The sequence below is a fragment of the Schistocerca nitens genome, chromosome 2 (assembly GCF_023898315.1).
Source record: "Schistocerca nitens isolate TAMUIC-IGC-003100 chromosome 2, iqSchNite1.1, whole genome shotgun sequence".
Classification (NCBI taxonomy): Eukaryota; Metazoa; Arthropoda; class Insecta; order Orthoptera; family Acrididae; genus Schistocerca; species Schistocerca nitens.
Window position 1 is genome coordinate 211,606,217 of NC_064615.1, and position 18,505 is coordinate 211,624,721.

The 18,505-nt window shown below is 42.0% G+C and overlaps 1 protein-coding gene across 4 annotated transcripts in view; it reads right to left on the reverse strand.

The window, feature by feature from the left end:
- LOC126235928 (uncharacterized) overlaps nucleotides 1-2,223 on the reverse strand; it is a 306,471-nt gene extending 304,248 nt beyond the window's left edge. For 2 of the 4 annotated variants that reach the window (XM_049944889.1, XM_049944890.1), the window contains exon 1: nucleotides 2,118-2,217. In XM_049944889.1, the coding sequence (XP_049800846.1) occupies nucleotides 2,118-2,195 (78 nt within the window). In that variant the 5' untranslated portion in view covers nucleotides 2,196-2,217. Of the gene's footprint in view, nucleotides 1-2,117 lie in introns of all 4 variants that reach the window. The other 2 variants (XR_007544840.1, XR_007544841.1) reach the window with 2 other exon arrangements.
- Between the last annotated feature and the right edge of the window lie 16,282 nt (nucleotides 2,224-18,505).

Below are 18,505 nucleotides of genomic sequence, written 5' to 3' on the forward strand. Positions count from 1 at the left end.
AAAATGAGGACAGTAACCATTGCTATTTTAGTAATAATGCCGACAGAAACGAGCAAAAAACACAGGGCATAGGAATTGGTACAGCATTGCTGAGACAATAATGTCCGTGTTGTCGTGTGTGCTGGCTGGACTTACGCGCGTACATGCAGTGTGCAAGACTTCCCACCATCTGATCTATTCGGTAGCTTCTCACTGTCGTCGACGGTCATCCGTCGTATTGCACAATGGCACCAACACTAGTGTGGGAATATTTTTACCAAGTTACGTAGCAATGAAGTACAACGCTTCATTTGCTTTAAAAGACGAAAGATTTGTCTGCCATTTCTATGAAATGATAAAAGAGGAAGGAAGTTATGGCAACAATAGTAAATTAAAAACTTAAAAACAATTCATTCGTAGTGTGCAATAAAAATAGAAAGTAGCTGATCTTCTGCGTCTGTGTACATAATATGCCTTATTTGCTTGTTGCCCTTGCAAACGGACAAATTAACATGAAAAACACAGGTATCATTTTTTACCCTTTAGCACTGAGTATTCGTAATGCCCAAATACTGGTATGATCTCCGATTACAAGATGATTTTTGACCCGAGTTTGAAAAAATTAAAATCACTAGGAGAATACTGGTGATTTTTTGTTGTGTTTAACCAGTTTTCACCTTTCCAGAAGAGCAGTGAACGGTGGACGAGCTATGTTTTCTTTTAAATTGTCTATGTAATGTATCATTCTGAGTCTTTGTATCTTGAAATTAAGAGAGAATTTCTCAATCTATCTTCGATTTCCCTGTTTATTACGGAAAATAATAAGAAAAAAAATTGATTATTTCAGAAGTCGGTTATTTTGAGCGGTTTTAACAGTCAGAATAGCGTGAATTATTACCTATACAACCGAAAACCGGTTGTTTCAGCGGTAACAGCCATCCCGATGGTGAGCGACGCGTTTCGTCACGCGATGGTTTACTCGGTGAGAGAGCGTTATGCAGATGTTTAATAAACCCCAGACGCTACAAGAGAGACGTTGTGGAGAGAGTAAGTTTCAAGAAGAGTCTGGCGATTTCTTATTTCTCTCACATACTTCTCACGAAATGATGACGACGAGAATTTTAGAGAAATTAGATGGCATTCGGAGGTTTACCGAAACTCATTCTCCCTCCGGCTTTGGTGATTAGAACAAGAAATGGGGTAGCAGATGATGGTACTACAAGTACCCTCTGCCACACAACGTAAGGTGCTTTGCCGATTACTGTTGTAGATGCAGTTAAACAATCAATAGTAAGGCTCGCAGGACAGTTGCTCAGTACTGCTTCTGCATCTGACTGACGTCTGTATGTTTTATTAATTTGTAGTAAGTTCCTATGGGACCAAACTGCAGAGGTCATCAGTCCCTAGGCTTACACATTACTTAATCTAACTTACGCTAAGGACAACACATAGACACCCATGCCCGAGGGAGGGCTCGAGCCTCTGACGGGGAGAACGCCGAAATGTGGCAAGGCGCCTCAGACCGTAGGGCTACTCCGCGCGGCTCGTATTAGTCGACTGAAAAATTCCAGAATGAAACTTCCACTTTCCAGTGAAGCGCGCTCTGATATGAAACTTCGTGGCAGATTAAAGCTGTGTGCTGGATCGAGACTAGAACTCCAGACCTTTGCCTTTCGCAGAAAAGGCCTCTATCAACTGATCTACACAAACACGACTCACGACCCCTCTCTTTTTGGTTGTACTTCCGCCAGTACCTCGTTTCCTACATTCCTTGGGTAGGTCAGTTGGTAGAGCGCTGGCCCCCGAAAGTCAAACGCTTCGAGCACCAGTGTCGGTCCGGAACACAGTTTTAAGCTGCCAGGAAGTTTCGACCAAAATATTGTTTCACCTTTGAGTGAGCGCGTTTAGGTCCGCTCATTGTGTAAGAGCGTAATCGGCGTTGATAGTATACGCACAACTAACCAGAAGACATTGACAATGCGATGCGTTTTCCTTAGTTACCCATGTGATTGTTTACTGTCACGTCACTGCGTGTTTTCGATAGCGGCCGAGTGCAATGATATCGTGGTTAAGTAGTACAGTTACGGAACCACCTTGCTGGTACAGCTTTCTCAACACAAATACGTGACGGAGCTTACCCAGCGCTCGGGCTGCGCCTGAACCTGTGACGTCAGCGCGGTCAGCAGCAGACAGATGAGCAGCGCGGCGACCTGCATGGCTGCGACTGGCTGCTGGACTCCGCGGTGAGGGCCGCTATATTGACGCTTCCGCGTGCTTCCCCTCCCGCCTGGCTCACCCACGCAATCCGTCTAGCGCGCACGTCCTCTACACACACACACACACACACACACACACACACACAGAGCGTCGTTCCACGGCCGTCATTCCGTAACACTCTCACCTCCCCGTGTGCGCCACGTTTGTGGAATAAGATATTGCGGTAGCCATCCCACACGATCACTTGAGTTTTTTTCCATTCTACTCAGATGTATTTCAGCATGACTGAGCCGCCTCTTTTCTTTTAAAATGCCATTGCACTTACCATGGAAGGTAGGGTCCCCCAGGGGGTTTACCCGATATCGGTGCTCTGCGGAAGTGTCAGCACTGTTGGCATTTTTCATAGCCAAATGCTAATAGTTTGCTGTACGCTATTACCAGTGCCTAACAAAGACCACGCAAATTAGAACGGTGCATGCACATGAAAAAGAATAGTGAATGAATTCTGCACAGAGGGAGACCAAGGACAGTATGTGGCACTCATTGTTCGCTCTTTTCTTTTTAACCTCTAAGAAGCTGTGACATTAGTAGTGGTAGTAGTTTTATTCATCTTTGAAATACAGTTTAAAATTGCGTCAGGCAAATGCTACTTTTTTAAACCGCTGCAGGCTAATGACAAGACGGTTCCTCACCGGCCAGAGCGACCGAGCTGTTCTAGGCTCCACAGTCCGGAACCGCGCTGCTTCTATGGTTGCAGGTTCGAATCCTGCCTCGGGCATGGATGTGTGTGATGTCCTTAGGTTAGTTAGGTTTAAGTAGTTGTAAGATCTAGGGGACTGATGATCTCAGATGTTAAGTCCCATAGTGCTCAGAGCCATTTGAACCATTTGATGGTTCCTCTGAAACAGAAATTCGTGTATCTGTAGAAAAATCGATGCATAAAGCGTGGGACAAAAAATCGCTAAGTGGGTCCAAGGCTTCTATCTAGTCACTAGTTGACCAGTCTGGCGTGGCAGTAGAAGCTAACAAAAATAACGCCGAAGTTTTAAATTTGGCATTTAAGAAATCATTCAAGCAGGAGAATCGTCAAACATACCATAGTTTGACCATCGCATTGACTCCCATATGGAGGACATAGTAATAAGCATCGTTGGTGTAGAGAAACAATTGAAAGAATTGAAAGCAAATAAATCGCCAGGTCCTGATGAAATCCCTTTTCAGTTTTACTATGAGTACTCTACAGCGATGGATCCTTACTTAACTTGCATTTATGGCACATATCTTGCCAAACGGAAAGTCGCAAGCGACTGGAAAAAGACTGCAGATGACTCCTGCAAATAAGAAGAGTAGAAGAACGGACTTGCAAAATTACAGACCAATATCTTTATCATCGAATTTGCTGGAGACTCCTTGAACATATTCACAGTTCGAATGTAATAAATTTCCTTGGGGGGGGGGGGGGGGGGGAAGCTTCTGTCCACAAATCAGCACATTTGTAGGAAGCATTGCTCGTGCGAAACTCAGCTTGCCCTTTGCTCACATGAGATCCTATGGATGAAGGGCAACAGGCGGATTCCACATTCCTAGATTTCCGTAAAGCATTTGATATGGTGCCACCCCGCCGACTGTTAATGAAGTTACAAGCGTATGGAATAGGTTCCCAGATATGAGAGTGGCTCGAGCACTTTTTAAGTAACATAACCCAGTATCTTGTCCTCGACGGCGAGTGTTCATCGGAGACAAGAGTATCATCAAGAATACCCCAGGGACGTGTGATAATACTGCTGTTATATTACTTATACATACATAATATGTATAATGAGATCTGCCAGACAGACGATGCTGCAGTGTATGGGAAGGTGTCGTCGTTGATGGCCTGTAGAAGGATTCGAGATGACTTAGACATAATTTGTAATTGGTGTGATAAATGGTAGCTATCTAAAAATGCAGAGAAATGTAAGTTAACGCAGATAGATAGGAAAAATCAATCCACAATGCTCGAAAACAGTGCTGCTTCACACAGTCACGTCGATTAAATTTATAGCGTAACGTTGCAAAGCAATATGGAATGGAATGACCATGTAAGCACTCTAGTAGGGAAGGCGAATGGTCGGTTTATTTGGAGACTTTTAGGAAAGTCTGACTCGTCTGTAAAGGAAGCAGCGTGTAGGACACTAGTGTGACTCATTGATCAGTACTGTTCTAGTACTTTGGATCGGAACTAGATCGGATTAAAGAAAGATATCGAAGCAATTCAGAGGCGCGTTACTAAATTTGTTACCGGTAGGTTCGAACAACACGCAGGTATTACGGAGATGCTTCGGGAACTCAAATGGGAATCACCGGAGAGAAGGCGACGTTTTTTCGAGGAACACTATTGCGCAAATCTAAAGAACCGGCATCTGAGGTTGGCCACAGAGCGATTCTACTGCCGCCAACGTAAATTTTCCGTAAGGACCTCGAAGGTAAGATAAGAGAAGTTAGAGCTCATGAGGAGGCTTATAGACAGTCGTTTTCGAACGCTCTGTTTGCGAGTGGAACAGGGCAGGGAATGTCTAGTAGTGGAACAGGGTACCCTTCGGCAAACACGGTGCGGTGGCTTGTGGAGTGTGTATGCAGATGTTCATGTAGATGCGGATGTAAAAAAGGGCACGATTGAATTCCTTCCTCATCTTCCGTAATCGCAGCCTCTGCTTCTTTTCTATGGATGTCTCTGTCGATGAGGCATTAAACTCTCGTCTTTCTTTTTTCGACTCATTTTTACAAGGATATTCGACATGTCGTGATATTACAATTTAAGAACAATAAAAATAGCATGATTCATATATACAGGAATTGATGTACTGACAGGACTGGTTTGACAAGGATGGAGCAGGTAGTCGATCGTGGCCTTGTAGTAGGAATCATCCCATCATTTGCCTTAATTTATGGAAACCATGGAAAACCTAATTCAGGAGGGCTGTAAGGAATTAGAGTCTTCATACTCCCGAATAAAAGGCCAGTTCTGCTTATAACAGTGCAACATCGTTCGCTTTATTCCTGGTGCAGAATGCTGTTTTGCAAAGAAGACATTTAATAATACACTCCTGGAAATTGAAATAAGAACACCGTGAATTCATTGTCCCAGGAAGGGGAAACTTTATTGACACATTCCTGGGGTCAGATACATCACATGATCACACAGACAGAACCACAGGCACATAGACACAGGCAACAGAGCATGCACAATGTCGGCACTAGTACAGTGTATATCCACCTTTCGCTGCAATGCAGGCTGCTATTCTCCCATGGAGACGATCGTAGAGATGCTGGATGTAGTCCTGTGGAACGGCTTGCCATGCCATTTCCACCTGGCGCCTCAGTTGGACCAGCGTTCGTGCTGGACGTGCAGACCGCGTGAGACGACGCTTCATCCAGTCCCAAACATGCTCAATGGGGGACAGATCCGGAGATCTTGCTGGCCAGGGTAGTTGACTTACACCTTCTAGAGCACGTTGGGTGGCACGGGATACATGCGGACGTGCATTGTCCTGTTGGAACAGCAAGTTCCCTTGCCGGTCTAGGAATGGTAGAACGATGGGTTCGATGACGGTTTGGATGTACCGTGCACTATTCAGTGTCCCCTCGACGATCACCAGTGGTGTACGGCCAGTGTAGGAGATCGCTCCCCACACCATGATGCCGGGTGTTGGCCCTGTGTGCCTCGGTCGTATGCAGTCCTGATTATGGCGCTCACCTGCACGGCGCCAAACACGCATACGACCATCATTGGCACCAAGGCAGAAGCGACTCTCATCGCTGAAGACGACACGTCTCCATTCGTCCCTCCATTCACGCCTGTCGCGACACCACTGGAGGCGGGCTGCACGATGTTGGGGCGTGAGCGGAAGACGGCCTAACGGTGTGCGGGACCGTAGCCCAGCTTCATGGAGACGGTTGCGAATGGTCCTCGCCGATACCCCAGGAGCAACAGTGTCCCTAATTTGCTGGGAAGTGGCGGTGCGGTCCCCTACGGCACTGCGTAGGATCCTACGGTCTTGGCGTGCATCCGTGCGTCGCTGCGGTCCGGTCCCAGGTCGACGGGCACGTGCACCTTTCGCCGACCACTGGCGACAACATCGATGTACTGTGGAGACCTCACGCCCCACGTGTTGAGCAATTCGGCGGTACGTCCACCCGGCCTCCCGCATGCCCACTATACGCCCTCGCTCAAAGTCCGTCAACTGCACATACGGTTCACGTCCACGCTGTCGCGGCATGGTACCAGTGTTAAAGACTGCGATGGAGCTCCGTATGCCACGGCAAACTGGCTGACACTGACGGCGGCGGTGCACAAATGCTGCGCAGCTAGCGCCATTCGACGGCCAACACCGCGGTTCCTGGTGTGTCCGCTGTGCCGTGCGTGTGATCATTGCTTCTACAGCCCTCTCGCAGTGTCCGGAGCAAGTATGGTGGGTCTGACACACCGGTGTCAATGTGTTCTTTTTTCCATTTCCAGGAGTGTATAAAAAGCTATTGTTACAGTGTTCATTCATTTTGTACTACCGATTACTACACATACTACGTACTTATTATTACGTAATGTAAAACTTCACTTACTATCAGCTGAAATGATGGGCATAGTGACGATGTTTGTCTTCCATTTTGTGTACCGCAACTTCTCACTGGCTAGCCCGAAAAACTGAGGCACCATCCCTCTGTAATGAGTGGAATGTGTAATTATTATTCACTGCATAACTTTGACAGTAAGGTTTTCCAGAAACGGAGAAAACAGTGTGAAAGAGTTATGTGAAAAGATAGTTTATTATTATTATTATTATTTGCTTGAGCTACTTTTTAGCAAACCCCTACTAGTGTTATCTAAATAAGCATTTCCTGTGCAAAGCATCTTGCTTAAGAGAAACTTTTTAACAGCGCTTTTAAGTTAGTTTACTTTAGTAATCTCCATGGGCAGTGTATTGTGTTACGTTGTTCATCCACACTGTCTCTCCCCCTACACTATTTAATGTAACAAAGAACCGTATACTAGGAGAAAAATCGCTCCTTTGAAAAACAAAAAATATTTTTACGTGTGTTGTATTAAATATCTGCTCACGAATTATTAATATTGACTGCGACCAGTCGCTGCCATAACGTAATTTTAAAAACTATTATGTTCCTATTTCTCACTTTTATAGCCTCTGAGGATTCAGTATCACATAGTGGGAGTTTATAGGAACTCCATTTTTGCAGCAAGTGCAAATAGTCCCTGGCTTCGTGACGATGTTATGTAATTCCGTAATTTATATGCAGTTTAGAAACATCCATTTCACGCAAGTGCCGAAAATACAGCACTTGTGTGTGATTTAAGAACTTAGCACTTAGCGACATTACAAACCATCCACTAATTTAACTCAGTGGCAGTGATCGTCAGCCAGAACGACTGGAACAATTACGCTGAAGAGCCAAGAAACTGGTACACCCGCCTAATGCCGTGTAGGACCCCCGCGAACACGCACAAGTGCTGCAACACGACGTTGCAGGGACTCGACTCTTCTCTGAAGTACTGCTGGAGGGAACTGACACCACGAATCCTGTAGGGCTGTCCATAAATCCGTAAGAGTACGAGGTGGTGAAGATCTCTTCTGAACAGCATGTTGCAAGACATTCCACATATGCTCAATAATATTCATGTCTTTGGAGTTTGGTGGTCAGCGGAGGTGTTTAAACTCAGAAGACTGTTTCTGGAGCCACTCTGCAGCAATTCTGGACGTGTGGGGTGTCGTATTGTCCTGCTGGAACTGGACATAAACGGATGCAGGTGGTCAGACAGGATGCTTACGTACATGTCAGCTGTCAGAGTCGTATCTAGCCATATCAGAGGCCCCATATCACTCCAACTGCACACGCCCCACACCATTACAGAGTCTCCACCAGCTTGAACGGTCCCCTGTTGACATGCTGAGTCCATGGATTCATGAGATCGTCTCCGTACGTGCACACGTCCATCCTTCTCCTCCTCCTCCTCATCATCATCATTTAACACTGATTATGCATTTCAGCGTTCAGTCTGGAGCATAGTCCCCCTTATAAAATTCCTCCATGATCCCCTATTCAGAGCTAACATTGATGCCTCTTCTGATGTTAAGCCTATTACTTCAAAATCATTCTTAACCGAATCCAGGTATCTTCTCCTTGGTCTACCCCGACTCCTCCTACCCTCTACTGCTGAACCCATGAGTCTCTTGGGTAACCTTGCTTCTCCCATGCGTGTAACATGACCCCACCATCTAAGCCTGTTCGCCCTGACTGCCACATCTATAGAGTTCATTCCCAGTTTTTCTTTGATTTCCTCATTGTGGACACCCTCCTGCCATTGTTCCCATCTAGTAGTACCTGCAATCATCCTAGCTTCTTTCATATCCGTAACCTCAACCTTATTGATAAGGTAACCTGAATCCACCCAGCTTTTGCTCCCATACAACAAAGTTGGTCGAAAGATTGAACGGTGCACAGATAACTTAGTCTTGGTACTGACTTCCTTCTTGCAGAAGAGAGTAGATCGTAGCTGAGCGCTCACTGCATTAGCTTTGCTACACCTCGCTTCCAGTTCTTTCACTATGTTGCCATCCTGTGAGAATATGCATCCTAAGTACTTGAAACCGTACACCTGTTCTAACTTTGTTCCTCCTATTTGGCACTCAATCCGTTTATATTTCCTTCCCACTGACATTACTTTCGTTTTGGAGATGCTAATCTTCATACCATAGTCCTTACATCTCTGATCTAGCTCTGAAATATTACTTTGCAAACTTTCAATCGAATCTGCCATCACAACTAAGTCATCTCCATATGCGAGACTGCTTATTTTGTGTGCACATATCTTAATCTCACCCAGCCAGTCTATTGTTTTCAACATATGATCCATAAATAATATGAACAACAGTGGAGACAGGTTGCAGCCTTGTCTTACGGCTGAAACTACTCCGAACCATGAACTCAATTTACCGTCAACTCTAACTGCTGCCTGACTATCTATGTAAAGACCTTTAATTGTTTGAAAATGTTTGCCTCCTATTCCATAATCTCGTAGAACAGACAATAACTTCCTCCTAGGAACCCGGTCATATGCCTTTTCTAGATCTATAAAGCATAGATACAATTCCCTGTTCCACTCGTAACACTTCTCCATTATTTGCCGTAAGCTAAAGATCTGGTCCTGACAACCTCTAAGAGGCCTAAACCAACACTGATTTTCATCCAATTTGTCCTCAACTAATACTCGCACTTTCCTGTCAACAATACCTGAGAAGATTTTACCCACAACGCTGATCAAAGAGATACCTCTGTAGTTGTTACAATCTTTTCTGTTTCCATGTTTGAAGATTGGTGTGATTACTGCTTTCTTCCAGTCTGATGGAACCTGTCCCGACTCCCACGCCATTTCAATTATCATGTATAGCTATTTAAGACATGACATTCCACTGTATTTGATGAGTTCCGACTTAATTTCATCCACCCCAGCCGCTTTATTGCACTGAAATCTATTGACAATTTTCTCCACTTCCTCAAATGTGATCCTATTTCCATCACAATTCCTGTCCCATTGTACATCGAAATCTGAAACATTACTGATCGTATTTTCACCTACATTGAGCAACTCTTCAAAATATTCCCTCCATCTGCCCAAGGCATCAACAGCATTCACCAGCAGTTTTCCTGACCTGTCCAAAATACTTGTCATTTCCTTCTTACCTCCCTTTCGAAGACTGCTAATTACACTCCAGAATGGTTTTCCAGCAGCTTGACCCAAGGTCTCCAGCCTGTTTCCAAAGTCTTCCCAAGATTTCTTCTTGGATGCTGTAATTATCTGTTTGGCTTTGTTTCTTTCTTCAACATAACTTTCTCTGTCTACCTGAGTTCTAGTATGTAGCCATTTTTGATATGCTTTCTTTTTCCTTTTACAGGCTGCCTTGACTGTGACAGTCCACCAAGCTGTTTGCTTCATCCTACCTTTACACACTACTGTTCCAAGACATTATTTGGCCACTTCTAGTGCTGTGTCCCTGTACCTTGTCCATTCCTTTTCCAGTGACTGCAGTTGACTACATTCAACTAACTAGTACCTTTCTGAGATCACTGTTAAGTGCTTGTGTCTGATTTCCTTATCCTGAAGTTTCTCCACTCTTATCCTCCTACACATGGACCTGACCTCCTGCACTTTCGGCCTCACAATACCAATTTCACTGCAGATTAAATAGTTATGTGTCATCAGAGAATCCCCTGAATACACGTGTGTCCCTCACAGCCTTCCTGAATTCCTGATCTGTTATTAGATAGTCAATGACAGATCTGGTTCCCCTGCCTTCCCAAGTATACCGGTGAATGTTCTTATGCTTAAAAAAGGAGTTTGTGATTACTAAGCCCATACTGGCACAGAAATCCAAGAGTTGTTTCCCGTTCCTGTTGGCCTCCATATCCTCTCCAAATTTACCCACAACCTTTTCATACCCTTCTGTTCGATTTCCAATCCTGGCATTAAAATCACCCATGAGCAGAGCACTGTCCTTGTCCTTTACTCTAGCAACTACATCACTGGGTGCGTCATAAAAACTATCCATCTTATCTTGATCTGTCCCTTCACAATGCGAATATACTGACACAATCCTAATTTTCTTGCTAGCACTGTCAAATCTATCCACATCAGTCGTTCGTTTACATACCTTATTGCAACTACGCTGGGTTCCATTTCTTTCCTGATGAAAAGCCCTACACCCCATTGTGCTATTCCTGCTTTGACTCCTGACAGGTAGACCTTGTATTCTTCCACTTCCTCTTGTTTCTCACCCCTTACCCGAATGTCACTAACAGCTAAAACGTCCAACCCCATCTTATTTGCAGCCTCTGTCAGCTCTATCTTCTTCCCAGAGTAGCCCCCACTGATATTAATAGCTCCCCATCTCGTTACCATTCGTTTGCCGAGTCGTATCTTAGGAGTCCCTGGTTTGTCAATTAGAGATGGGACTCCGTCACCTCCAAAGGTCCGAGGCATTTTGCTCTGATTGTTGCCAGCATCATATTTATAGTACCAGGGAAGCAGGTTGCTAGCCTTACTTGCCCAGGGTCCCATTGAGTTTTACCCCTAACGGTTGAGGGACTAACCGGTGGATTTGGTAGTCTTTGCCGTCTGAGCGCAAAGGTAGCCACGACTCGGAATATGTCCGAGATGCCCAGCCTTATTCCAAAGTAACTGGTATCCCGACTATCAGGACCACTTACTTGGCCACTAATACGTTGCCCGTGGTTCATGAAGTAGGACATGATACCAGGAACCCACACCATGAACCACAGTAACATGTTTATACAAATTTAATTTTGAAATGTGAAAAATAGAATTAGAGAAGAAGAGAGTTTTTAGTCAACAAACAATCTAAATAATATCAATCCAGTACTTGTGAACAATAAATTATGAGCATTAGGTCTCTATTAGAGTGAAATGCGAAAGGGACGTACCAAGTTACGTGACGCAGTTTTTAAATCTCTGGCCTCGCATCCGGAAGGAGAAGGGTTCAGATCCCATATGGTTGTTAAGATTCATCTTTTCTGTCGTTTATGTACATCAATTCACACGGTTTTCAGAACAATGCCATCTTAATTATATATTATGAGTTCGAACTACTTTGCCAAGGACTTCATCCTTGACAGAACATTAAGCCATAATCTGAATTATTCTTTGCTTTGCGCGCAGCATGTGGCAATAGCCATGTTAGTCTTGTTGATATGAATAATAATTGTGTTCAAAAACTGTAAACTGTTCTACTAAGCTTGTGTAGCTTTGAGCACAATATGGTCAGGTTTTAGCAAATTGTCAAGGCAATGGTTATTCCTAGAAAATATTCCCAGACTGCAGATGTGGCGCTGTAAAACAGCTAGGTGGAACACTTCGACAGCATAGTGATGGACTGTACACAGACAAATACAATGATTAGAATACGTAATCAAAAAAAGTGAACTTTGAAAATTAGCACTGTTAAGTGTTACGTGCAGCACAACAGCGAACGGTAGCTGACTTATCTTTAACGCTAATGAAAGGGTATTTTGCGACTTCTTCCCATAGATCAGTCAGAAATCACAAGAATAACGATAATTTAAAAGCATAAATACTAAATGTGATAAAACATTGACAGTGAAAAAGACATGACGTGTGGGAAATAAAACATAATAGATAACAGCATACGCTCGATTTGCAACATAACTGCAATGCATTAACTTATGTGTAAGACTAGTGCAGCACAAGGAATGGCGGTGCGTCACACAAATGTGTTATTCCGTTAATAATAAGAGATTCTAAATATAGCAACTACAAGTAGCACCATCATCCTTCACTGAAATTAATAGAATTCTTAAAATTTTAAAAGACGAAATATCATGTGATGCAGATGCCATTCTGGAAAGTTGTTCCAACTTCATAAGTAATGATCTTAGTGATTTACGCAATGCAACACTGTCACCGGGAATTTTTAAAAAGCAATCATACTTTCTTTATTCAGTCCTGTACAACAAACAGAATCATACTAACAAGTGATATAGTACATTAACAGCAGTCAGTTAGTAGGGTACAATGCTCCTAACTTTTGAGCGTACATATTGATGAAAATTTGAACTGGAAGAAGCATTGCGAATCTTGTAAACAAATCAATCAATCTCCTTACATATTTTGGATATTTTCACTGCTGCTTTCAACGAAACGTGGTTCAAGCCTTGAACATCACTTCATTTCTAAGGATACAATTTGGTAACGTTGGGTAAGCTAGAGGGTAATGGAGGAGCGACACTATTAATAAAGAACACCATCAGTTACGGATAAAGAAAATGAAACTTTAATGTTTAAATGACTCAAGTGAAGTAGCTGCATAAATAGAAACCCCAAAGAGAAATTATGAAATTATGTCCATATTCAAATACTCTACGGAAGAAGGAAGGTGTAGGGCGGCAGGTGGAATATATTGTTGTTAAATCAATGTTCTGTTTGTTTTTCCCGGCCGATTAGCCATATGTGGGGCGGCGGGTGGAATATATGTTGTTATTTAAATGTAGAGTTTAATGTAGAAAAGATGCATTTCCCGGCCGATGCACCATATGTGGGGCGGCAGGTGGAATTAATTGTTGTTATAAGATGTTTTGTTTTTCCCGGCGATGCACCATATGTGGGGCAGTGGGTGGAAATTATTGTTAAAATGTTTTGTTTGTTTTTCTGGCCGATTAGCAACATATGTGGGGCGGCGGGTGGAATTATTGTTGTTAAATGTGTAGAATGTAAAGTAGAAAAGATGCATTTTCCAGCCGATTAACCATATGTGGGGCGGCGGGTGGAATAAATGGTTTATTAATGTTCCTGTTATTTATTTAATGCTGTTGTTTGCCGTTCTCAACACTGGCTCACTAACTACAATATTGGTAACAAGAAAGTGATTAGCAAAATGTGAAGCCTGTAATTAGAATTCCTAGTGCCCACTTCATCTGAGAAATACACTTATAGCTACAGCTTATAGCTCTGAGGAATTAGGAGATTGTCTGGGATTCATAATCAAAAACGATTCTCTAAAAATGTTCACTATATTCTGAAAGTCACAGACCAAAAAGCATCCACACAATCCAACTAACAGATCAGTTCAGAGTCTAATGCGCTGATACAACTATAACTGTTCAAATTAAATGTTTAAGTGAATGCTCGCCATAATTTGATGATAATGTTCATCAAACGCCTCACTAAATAATGGTAGAATGTCTGTCCCGCGGCGGCACGTGAAAATACGACATACGCCAACTGAAGATAGACCATTAAAGTCATCCCAGAATTAACACTTCACTCGAAAACGATTTCATGGTTACACATATCCCGAGTAACTTATTACGGCATCTGAGGCTGTTTATAGCAATGATACCGACGCGACGCGACTCCCGGCACAGGTGGTGTGATATTCAGCGTCTGGAGAGAACTGGGGCCTTTTTCTCTCACGCAGCGTTCTTATATATAAAGCCGCGGTGCGGACGGCTAAGGGAACGCCTGATCAAAATTGCTCTCCCGACTAGCCGCTGGGCTAGTAATGCACCACTTCAAGTTATTGAATGAACCATTTCTTCCTTTGCTGATGGCCGATGGAGCTCTCAAATTAAATGAGCATTCAGCACACAGGTAAGTAATCATAATAAAAGTCTGACATGGCTAAGTCAAATATTTTGGGTGAGAGAATTAATTTAATTACACTACACGCAGTAGACGAGCTCTGAACTTGCTCTTTGGAGATACGCTATAGCTATAGTTTTATAGTTGTTCTGTTGAAACTTCTCACATCTTTATGATTATAGCGGATCTCCCTTCTACTTAAATTTAAACATCCTAGCCTTACTTCTTCGCCTACTTAATCTATCTTGCTTTCTTAATTTCTAAGACAAAAACCAGAAAATCATGAATTTCTACTAAAATTTTAATTTGTGAGATCCAGAGTACTGTTTCTACTAAATTATTATGAAAAAGGAATCTAAATATAAATTTTAAGTTTCTAGCTCTTTTCTGTTGCGCCAATGATTTTTTACAGAGAAACGTCCAAATTTCGAAAATGGTTAAAGTTATTGAACTGACATTCAACACATATCGATTTAGTATTGCTCCTGACATGCTAGAAACGTTTAAGGTTATTTACTTGATTTTTAAAGTATTGCCCAACATTTATGACATCAGAGCTAGTTACAGCGGACTAGGCTGGCACACAATAGAAAGACTGATGTGAGTTTTATACGGAGTGAGTAGGCTGCTTCTCTACATCACCCTATACTTAATTTTTTTGATTGTAAATGGAAAAGAAAAAGAAAAAAAAATTAATTACAAAAGGGAAGCAAGAGTACAGCTTAACTCCGTATGAAAAATTAAAATTTAAATGTAGACATGTAGAAATATTAAAAAGAAAACTGAATACCTACTTCAATTATTTAAATTGCTGGCATGTTCACTGCCTCTTAAGCAACATTATCACTCAAAATTTAAGCAAAATCAATGAAACACTTTGGCATACATATTGCCTTTGACAAACAAACACATAAAAATATGTAAAATTACGAAAATCTTAAATCCATTAAATACATTTGTACGTATACAAATTCAAAGAAAATAACACAGTTATTCATGATACTTAAACAGATAATTATATCTTAGCAGTCTTTTCTAAACCTGAAAAAAATTTCACAAATCATGACAATTTCATTTTTACACACGTGGTTGTAGCCGCTTTGGCTGGCGTTCTACACTTCCATTCACAAGGGTAGAGGAGGGGAAGTTGCTATGGTGTGCGTCCTTCATGTTCACTCTAAATTACATGGGGAAAGGGGAGGGGTCACTGTGAGTTGTGTCCAAGTCACTCCACACTTACCGCAGCTACCAGGCTGCCAAAATCTGGTTTGTCATGTAGAACAAACAAAAAGAGTGCCTCAGACTCTGTTCACTTAATATCTAAGGGTGGGTCACAATGAAATGGGGAATATACGTTTTATCTTTCAATATGTTACTGGAACAAAGTTGACAGAACTTTTTCAATTTTACTCTCACGGTTACTTAACTGTCATAAAATCGATAAACAAATGGCTCAAAACGTCATTAGTCACGTACTAGAAAAAATTTATGCTCAAGGCATACAATCATAAATCCTATTTAATCTCAATTTATCATTTCTGGGTCGGAACACTGAACCAATGCTCGGTACATTCTTGATACATTTGTATTTTATTTATTTAGCTGACTCATCTTTGATTACCTTATTCTTAGAGATAGTATGAGTATATTTGATTAGTAATTGTCTTCTCAGCCTCTTTGTACATGTGAGTATACTTGTGGTAATAGTACAGTTCTGAGTGTTCAAAACACACTACGTTTAGTTGACTACTAAATCCACTTATTGGTCCTCTGCTGCTGTGTCAGTTCCACATCTGCAATTATGTACTTACTTCATCGAAGTGTATTTATGCTGAGCTATAAATAATGTTTCCAGTCTGCCATTATATTACTCAATTATGTTGCTAGTGTATGTACTTATTTAACACTCACTCTATTAACATTTAAAGCATAGGATAGCACATTTATTTCATATCTATAGTGTATAGCAGCTGATCAGTTTGCTCACGTGGCAATGCATTTCCACTCGATCGGACGCTGAAACCACAGGTAGTCTCTCTCGACCTACCACTAAAGTGCATTAAGTAATTATGGACGAGCGTAATGCTAAATTCCTTAAACCTATAGGACACCATGAGCTGCTCTGTCTCATCTAACATAAGGGTACCTACGGTCGCATTCACGCTTCCAACTCATAACCTCAATACATGTAGGTGTGTCCTGTCACACACTACACCAAATAACGGCCAGCTCCAACCTTATAAATATTTCAAAGACGTTTCCTTCACGTCTCAACCACAAACACTGTTCAATTCTATTACACTGTCATTCCTTGCTACACAAGGTGGGTTTATTCTTACAACGTATCTGCATATTTTTCATAACACAAAGCAATCTCTTTTACTATTAATTAGTTAGCTCTACAGCATACAATAGGTTTCACTGCCACTTCAGATCCTGCTTGTACACGAACTTGTATATCTTTTTTAAATATTGTTGGTGGGCTATTTCCAATAACACAACACTTTGTACTTACAATATTACCAGGATTCTATACATACTTGTTACTCAAATACATTTGTATCTTAATTACGTCATACTTCTCTGTTGTTTATGTCACTGTTAGGTTTGTCACATTAGATATTTTCTTCACTAATCGGTGGATAGGATGGTTGCAGAACTCATGGCTTAATAGCCATGACAGAAAATTTTTGTATTGCAAAGAACGAGTCGAAACTTTGGTGGATAGGAAAGATGAAGAATGAGTGAGACCTGAAATGGGAAAGAAGATCTCACGCAGCTGGGACTGCACAGCTGCCACACTGTGTAGAGGCTACAGAACTCATGGCTTGATAGCCATGACGGAAAATTTTAGTATTTGAGAGTAAGACCCGAAATTTTGGTGGATAGGAAAGATGAAGAATGAGTGAGACCTGAAAAGGAAAGAAGATCTCACCCAGCTGGGACTGCACAGCTGCCACACTGTGTAGAGGTTACAGAACAACCTCCTCCCTACAGAATTCATTAGCTTAATGCTGGCTTGATAGTCATTCCAGAAGATTTTACTATTTGAGAGTAAGAGCCGAAATTTTGGTGGATAGGAAAGATGAAGAATGAGTGAGACCTGAAAAGGAAAGAAGATCTCACACAGCTGGGACTGCACAGCTGCCACACCGTGTAGAGGTTACAGAACAGCCTCCTCCCTACAGAATTCATTCACTACCTATGAACTTCTTTAGGTCGATCACGTTCCTGAGACCTAATATCTTTTTACTCTTAGGGTACTCTAGCCTATATGCATTGGCATTTAGTTTTCCTATGATCCTGAAAAGTCCTTGGTATTTACTAAGATTAATATCTTCGTCCCAATATCTCCTATTTTTCAGAACTCGTATAGGCAGCTCCCAAGTTTCATCACTAGTTACTACATGTTTATCAATAAAAGGTACCGTAATTACTCCAGTTATCGGCAAGACCAATTTTAACTGGCTTCTTTCAAAGTCAACAACACTCTGATATTTCGACAAGAAATCTATGCCAATTAAAACCTCAATACTGAGATTGTTTACAATTAAGCATGGATGATCAATTAAATTACCATTAATGTTAAAGGGCAGCAAAGCTTCTTGCTTTACCGTTTTTGACCCCTTGCCAGTAGCACCAATTATTCTTAGTCCTGATACCTTCATTACTGTAAGCTTGTCTTTACCAGGTAATGCATCAAAGAAGGACTGAGATATCGCACTCACCTCACTACCACTGTCCAAGAGACAGCGTACATTGATACCCAACATATTCACTATTATTATAGGGTGGCTTATTCTAGTCTGTACAGGTGGTTCCTCAAACTCATCCAATAGTTCCTTTTGGATTTGTCTCCAACTGAAGTGATCGACATCTGTCTTCATTATATTTAGGTCAAAGTGTGTAGGGGTTTCCTGAATTACATTTTCAGCTGCCTTTTCCAGTCGGTCTATTAATTTTAAATCGAAACACCGCATGACTTCATTACATTTAGTTTGCTGAACATGACCCAAATTACTATAGTCTGAGCGATTCTGCGCCTCCAGACCGGGCATAACACTAGTTACAGCTAAACCACTTTCACTATTATCGTCGGGTTCCTTCTCCAGTGACAACTGGTCACAGCTACTGTGTTCATCG